This window comes from Triturus cristatus, chromosome 5_1 (genome assembly GCF_964204655.1).
Source record: "Triturus cristatus chromosome 5_1, aTriCri1.1, whole genome shotgun sequence".
In the NCBI taxonomy this organism is placed as follows: Eukaryota; Metazoa; Chordata; class Amphibia; order Caudata; family Salamandridae; genus Triturus; species Triturus cristatus.
Window position 1 is genome coordinate 36,281,077 of NC_140587.1, and position 6,429 is coordinate 36,287,505.

The following is a 6,429-nucleotide window of genomic DNA, read 5'->3' on the forward strand; positions in this document are numbered from 1 at the left end:
AGAGTGCCTCCATGCCGGTACTGGGGTCACCATTTCAGGTGCATTCACACCCTCTGCTCTCACTTGGGGTGTCTTTAAACATGTAGGCCTAACTCGGCCGCCTTCCTTCATTGTGTCACTGTGTATTTATTGTATTGAGTCTGGCTCGGCGCTCGGCAGTGAATGCCCTCTGCCTGCATGTGAAGCTGCCAGCACACGGCCGCCTGGTGATGCGTGCGAGGCTGGAGCCAGGGCCGTGCCCCGCTGCTTGTAAGCCCCGAGCCGAGGGTGCCACAGCCGAGGGTGCAGGCGCGCGGGGAGGGCCCCCTGGCCCCCGGGACGGGGGCTCCCTGGCATTGTTTCCACCCCGCGCTCGGCCGGCGGAGCCCTGTGTTACTTTGGCCCGTTCCAGAACGCGCTCCCCGCGGCCCCCGCAGCCCCACTGTGACGCCACAGGGCCCGCTCCCTGCAGGAGCCCCCTCCCTCCCGCGGGCCGCCGCTCCCGGCCGCAGGAGTCGAGAGTGGACCGGGGAAAAGGGGCCCGGAGCCCGGGATTTCAGGCATGGAGGCGCCCGCCGTCGGGGGAGCGCCGAGTCTCCCCGCGGATCACAAGCCAGGGACGAGGGGTGGATCCGAAACGGGGGCAGGCGCGGGAGAGGGCCGAAGCTGGGCTCCTGGTCATGTATGCGTGGAAGCGCGTGTTTAACTGATTGTGTTTTAAAACGTGGATAATCCGAAGGTAGGAAACACAAAAGTCAGCTGGGAGCAGAGAGCCGAGTGTGCCTCGCACAGCCCTGTCTGCTCGGGACCAATCAGAGGCCGGCTCCTCCCTGTATATAATCACGGGGCTCGGGTCTGGGAGGGACATTTCTTTTCAGTGACAGCGCCCGCGCCGAGACTCGCATTACAATGGCCGAAACCGCTCCAGCCGCCGCGGCGCCTCCCGCTGAGGTCGCCCCCAAGAAAAAGCAGCAGAAGAAGACAGCGGGGGCCTCGAAGGCCAAGAAGCCTTCCGGCCCCAGCGTGGCCGATCTGATCCTGAAGGTGGTGACCGCCTCTGCCGAGAGGAAGGGAGTCTCCCTGTCGGCCATGAAGAAGGGGCTGGTCGCCGAGGGCTACGATGTGGACAAGAACAAGAGCCGGGTCAAGGCCTCCGTCAAGAGCCTGGTCAGCAAAGGCGCCCTGGCCCAGCTGAAGGGCACCGGGGCCTCCGGATCCTTCAAGGTGAACAAGAAGCAGCTGGAGGGCAAGAAGGCGGCCAAGAAGGCGGCCGCCAAGACCAAGAAACCAGCGGCCAAGAAAGCTGCCCCAGCCGCCAAGAAGCCCAAAAAGGCTCCCGCGGGGGTCAAGAAGAGCCCGAAGAAGGTCAAGAAGCCAGCGGCAGCAAAGAGCCCCAAGAAGCCCAAGGCTGCCCCCGCCAAGAAGGCTGCCAAGAGCCCAGCGAAAGCCAAGGCGGCGAAGCCCAAAGTGGCCAAGAAAAGCCCTGCCAAGGTAGTCAAACCCAAGGCAGCCAAGCCCAAAGCAGCCAAGCCCAAGAAGGCAGCGCCCAAGAAGAAGTAAGGGCTTGCACCGAGACACTGCAAACACAACGGCTCTTTTAAGAGCCATCCACCCGGTCCAGAAGAGAGCTTGTTCGTCCCCACCCTTGCACCCCGCGTGCACCCTTCTCTATGATAATAAACGGCACAGTAAATCCATAGCGCGCCTTTCCGCACGCGAGTGCCGTGTGTGATCTTGGTCATATGAAAGGCTCTTTTGGTGTTGCGTGGATTGGAATCTTTATAACAAAGAAAGAAGGGGGTCTGGGAGTTATTAGACCTCAGTTCATAATAAATGTGAGATAACGTGTGCCTTGGTGCTTTCACTGTAACCGGGCAGACTCGAAGTGGTGTCTGCATAAAGCAGACGATTGTGAAAGTGAAATCGAGCGCAGTGAACGGCGGCGTGTTCCAGGGTGACCAAGGGCGGTACACTTATAACATCCTGGGCTCCTCGCCCAGTTGACCAGGGTCGAGAAGGGGGGCGAGGGGTTCTTGTGACTACAAATGAATGGATGGACACTGAGACAAAGGCTGACCGAAGCGCCGGCTTCGGCTCCAACGTACATCATCCAATCCGGAGGGTTCCCTTTTCTCCACAGCTCATTGGAGAGACAGTCTGCAGCCTCAGGTTGAGTAGCCAATCGTTGCACACCGCGGGCTATTTTCGAACGTGGGGCGGGAGCTTCAGCCAACCAGAGCAGCCCTCCGTCTTCGAGTGCATAAATAGGGCTCTTGCCTGCTTGAACGCCATTCTTCCTCGCTCGTCGTTGAAAGAGACCGCTCCCGCCATGGCCCGCACCAAGCAGACAGCCCGCAAGTCCACCGGCGGCAAAGCGCCTCGCAAGCAGCTGGCCACCAAGGCTGCCCGCAAGAGCGCGCCTGCCACCGGCGGCGTCAAGAAGCCTCACCGCTACCGACCGGGCACCGTGGCTCTCCGCGAGATCCGCCGCTACCAGAAGTCCACCGAGCTCCTCATCCGCAAGCTGCCGTTCCAGCGCTTGGTGAGGGAGATCGCCCAGGACTTCAAGACCGACCTGCGCTTCCAGAGCTCCGCCGTCATGGCCCTGCAAGAGGCCAGCGAGGCCTACCTGGTCGGGCTCTTCGAGGACACCAACCTGTGCGCCATCCACGCCAAGAGGGTGACCATCATGCCCAAGGACATCCAGCTGGCCCGTCGTATCCGAGGCGAGAGGGCCTAAGGAGGCACACCGACCCGATCAACCACCACAACGGCTCTTTTAAGGGCCACCACCCTGTCACCTACGAGCTTCTCTTGTCTGCCATGGCATGTTCTACAGGTTAGGGTGGGTTGGCTGGGAGTACCACGAGTACTGGGTAACTTATACCGGCACTGGGTGACCAGGGCACTCCGTGTTCACAGTGCACGGCCACCTCTTCAATTAATAAAGAGCTTTGTTTGGGTAGAGGGTCGTGTTGGGATCCGCTGGTCACAAGCCAGCGCTGTGGGGCATCTGTGCTCCCGGTACATCGGGTTCATGTCTCCGATTTCGGGAGCCGTTGCCCTTGGTCTTACAGTACAAACAGAACGTGGCCCCACGCACACACTTAAAACTGGTCACCCGAAACATGGAAAACAATAAGCCCGGGGGCAACCGTGCGAGTTCCGCGCGGGCTTTATTTAACGTCACCGTTACATTACAGAGCTTGTGTGACACTTGGTCCCAAAGAGGGCTCATTCATATAAACATGTTTATTAAAACGGGTTGCCCGCTCCATCGTCCCTCGGTCTGCAGCAAGCCCCGTGAAAGCAGGTCTTGTGCGCTCAAAATTACCGTTTAAAACACTTTTTTCTCCGGTCATAAATGAAGCACATTAGCTCTTAGGGGAGGACGTGAGTGGCCCTTAAAAGAGCCGTTGTGTTCGTTGGGGATACGCCTCGAAGCCTTACTTGGCGCTGGTGTACTTGGTGACGGCCTTGGTGCCCTCGGACACGGCGTGCTTGGCCAGCTCTCCGGGCAGCAGCAGACGCACTGCGGTCTGGATCTCCCGGGAGGTGATGGTGCGCCGCGAGTTGTAGTGGGCCAGGCGGGAAGCTTCCCCGGCGATGCGCTCGAAGATGTCGTTCACGAAGGAGTTCATGATGCCCATGGCCTTGGAGGAGATGCCGGTGTCCGGGTGCACCTGCTTCATCACTTTGTAAATGTAGATGGCATAGCTTTCCTTCCTGCTCCTCTTGCGCTTCTTCCCGTCCTTCTTGGGCGGCTTGGAGAGCGCTTTCTTGGAGCCCTTCTTGGGAGCCGGCGCGGACTTGGCTGGTTCAGGCATGGTCGACAATCTGCACCGCTTCCTGTGGAGCCGAGAGAAATAAGGCAGACGTGCCCGGCACTTGTATTTATAGGCTGGGCGTGTAAAGTAGCTGCTTCTCTGCTCTCCCTTCTCATTGGCAGGCAAAGGCAAGCCCCCCACCTCCTAGTGTACTGCGGTTCTGGGACTCTGATTGGTGAAACAGAAGCCCTCCTCCCTCCAATGAGAAGTACTATCAGCGCCTAGCTGTCAACCAATCAGACGCACCCGAAGTCTTTATATCGCCGGAGTCCCGCAGAACAGCAGTATCATTCTCTCTGTTGTGTGAGTGAGCCCCTGCATCGATCGCCATGTCTGGACGCGGAAAGCAAGGAGGAAAGGCCCGCGCTAAGGCCAAGACACGCTCTTCAAGAGCCGGGCTCCAGTTCCCCGTGGGCCGTGTGCACAGGCTGCTCCGGAAGGGAAGCTACGCCGAGAGGGTGGGCGCCGGTGCCCCAGTCTATCTGGCTGCAGTCCTGGAGTACCTGACCGCTGAGATCCTGGAGCTGGCCGGCAACGCGGCCCGGGACAACAAGAAGACCCGCATCATCCCCAGACACCTCCAGCTGGCCATCCGCAACGACGAGGAGCTGAACAAGCTGCTGGGCCGAGTCACCATCGCCCAGGGAGGAGTCCTGCCCAACATCCAGGCCGTGCTGCTGCCCAAGAAAACCGAGAGCCACAAGGCAGGGGGCAAAGCAAGCAAGTAAAGGCCCGCAGACCACCGTGGAAACACACCCTAAACACAAAGGCTCTTTTCAGGGCCAACCACAGACTCCATCAAAGAGCGTGTCCGTGCCAAGATGTTACTCTGGCGGCTTCATAGTTGCGGCAGCGCCCGCACCGTCGCTACATAGGAGGGCATGCCCAAGCCCTCTGACGTACACATAAATGTCACCCCCGTCCCAAAACCTAGCTTGAGGCCGACAATAATGTTTTTGTTAAAAAAAATAAATTTTTATAGGGGCAGATTACAGACTTGCCACAACCGGGCGTGACATGTGGACAGTGTTACGGGGTTGCAGGCGGCCGCACACAGCGGGGTGGTGCCGGTGAGGCCGTTAATGTGATGGCTCCATTAGAGCATTTCAGAGCCTTATGTTCATAGTGGGAACGGGCACCGAGCGCCAGGGTTAGGCGGGCCGCGGTGACGAGTGGGGGCCGGGAAGGGAGGCGTGTGTGTGTGCTTGACTGTGATCCGTGCCCCGGCGGCAGCTGCTGAGCCCACGACAAAGAGGCGGCTGGGAGCGCGCTCTTTTTCAAACGGCAACGGCCGCTCCCTGCCGGGGCCGGGCTCCCTCTCGCCTTCCGTTCAGTCACGTGGGCGGCTTGATGCGCCCTAGCTGGTCCGCCGCAGCTCCTCTATATAAGCAGCCGCCGCTGGCCTCGCCCTCAGTTCTGCTCAGTCACAGCACCGACAGGAGAACATGTCTGGACGCGGCAAAGGAGGGAAGGGGCTCGGCAAAGGCGGCGCCAAGAGGCACCGCAAGGTGCTCCGGGACAACATCCAGGGCATCACCAAGCCGGCCATCCGCCGCCTGGCGCGCCGTGGCGGGGTCAAGCGCATCTCCGGCCTCATCTACGAGGAGACCCGCGGGGTGCTGAAGGTTTTCCTGGAGAACGTGATCCGGGACGCCGTCACCTACACCGAGCACGCCAAGAGGAAGACCGTCACCGCCATGGATGTGGTCTACGCCCTGAAGCGCCAGGGCCGCACCCTCTACGGATTCGGCGGTTAAACACTCGGCTTGCCCACGGAGAAAAACACAAAACACCACAACCCAAAGGCTCTTTTAAGAGCCGACCACGATGTCATGGGAGAGCTGTGTCTATGCGCTAGGGTTCCCGCAGGGCTGCTTTCTAGGCCCACAGCCGGTCGGGTGAGGGGGGGGCACCAGGGGGATTTCGCTGCAATGCAAGGCACTGTCCCGGGGCCAGGGCGCCTTCCTGGAGCCCCGGCATGGGGGGGTCCAGGGGCGCGTTCATCCCAGTCCAGCCCACGGGGGTCCTGATGCCCTGTACTGGCGACCTAAGGCGGGTATAGCCCGGCCCAGGGGCCCGCCATCCTGGAGCCTTGTACTGGCGACCTAAGGCGGGTATAGCCCGGCCCAGGGGCCCGCCATCCTGGAGCCTTGTACTGGGGAGATAAGGCGGGTATAGCCGGGCCCAGGGGCCCGCCATCCTGGAGCCTTGCACTGGGGACATAAGGCGGGTATAGCCCGGCCCGGGGGCCCGCCATCCTGGATCCCTGGACTGGGGACCCAAGGCGAGTTTGGCCCGGCCCAGCTCAGTGCCGGCCATTCCCCTCGACTATTAAGCCCCCACGTAGTGGGGGCTTACAGAACACGGATGAGGGACAAAGGGTAGAGTTGGCGGCGCCGGGCGCGCCGCCGGCCATCTGGTCGCCGGGTTGCGCGACCAGATGGCCGGGCGGCGGAACGGCCGCGCTAACTCTAACTTTTGTCTCCCACTCGGGCGCTGTAAGCCCCCACTTCGTGGGGGCTTAATAGTCGGTAAGATAGAGTTCCCATGCAGGCCCATGGGGTGTGGGATCCTAATTTTTTTTTGTGAACGATCGTGACCGATTTCGGGGCCTTTAAGCACC

At 60.8% G+C, this 6,429-nt stretch overlaps 3 protein-coding genes and 1 pseudogene across 4 annotated transcripts; 3 read left to right on the plus strand and 1 right to left on the minus strand.

Moving 5' to 3' along the window:
• Positions 1–658: 658 nt before the first annotated feature.
• On the plus strand, positions 659–1,586 carry LOC146830037 (histone H1.3-like). Its single transcript, XM_085604265.1, has one exon. The coding sequence runs from the start codon at positions 889–891 to the stop codon at positions 1,537–1,539; it is 651 nt and encodes a 216-aa protein (XP_085460391.1). The 5' UTR covers positions 659–888; the 3' UTR covers positions 1,540–1,586.
• A 116-nt stretch (positions 1,587–1,702) lies between these two features.
• On the plus strand, positions 1,703–2,909 carry LOC146830038 (histone H3-like). The gene has a single exon (XM_085604264.1). It carries the CDS (start codon positions 2,033–2,035, stop codon positions 2,717–2,719), a length of 687 nt encoding a protein of 228 aa, XP_085460390.1. The 5' UTR covers positions 1,703–2,032; the 3' UTR covers positions 2,720–2,909.
• Positions 2,910–3,375: 466 nt separating this feature from the next.
• LOC146830039 (histone H2B 1.2-like) lies at positions 3,376–3,937 on the minus strand (annotated as a pseudogene). The gene has a single exon (XR_014961349.1). The product of XR_014961349.1 is annotated as a histone H2B 1.2-like (transcript).
• Positions 3,938–4,955: 1,018 nt separating this feature from the next.
• On the plus strand, positions 4,956–5,628 carry LOC146830040 (histone H4). Its single transcript, XM_085604266.1, has one exon. The coding sequence runs from the start codon at positions 5,252–5,254 to the stop codon at positions 5,561–5,563; it is 312 nt and encodes a 103-aa protein (XP_085460392.1). The 5' UTR covers positions 4,956–5,251; the 3' UTR covers positions 5,564–5,628.
• Positions 5,629–6,429: the final 801 nt, after the last annotated feature.

Excerpts from the sequence above, each read along its gene's own strand:
- LOC146830040 (XM_085604266.1), top strand. The coding sequence starts at position 5,252 with ATGTCTGGACGCGGCAAAGGAGGGAAGGGGCTCGGCAAAGGCGGCGCC.
- LOC146830037 (XM_085604265.1), top strand. The coding sequence starts at position 889 with ATGGCCGAAACCGCTCCAGCCGCCGCGGCGCCTCCCGCTGAGGTCGCC.
- LOC146830038 (XM_085604264.1), top strand. The coding sequence starts at position 2,033 with ATGGACACTGAGACAAAGGCTGACCGAAGCGCCGGCTTCGGCTCCAAC.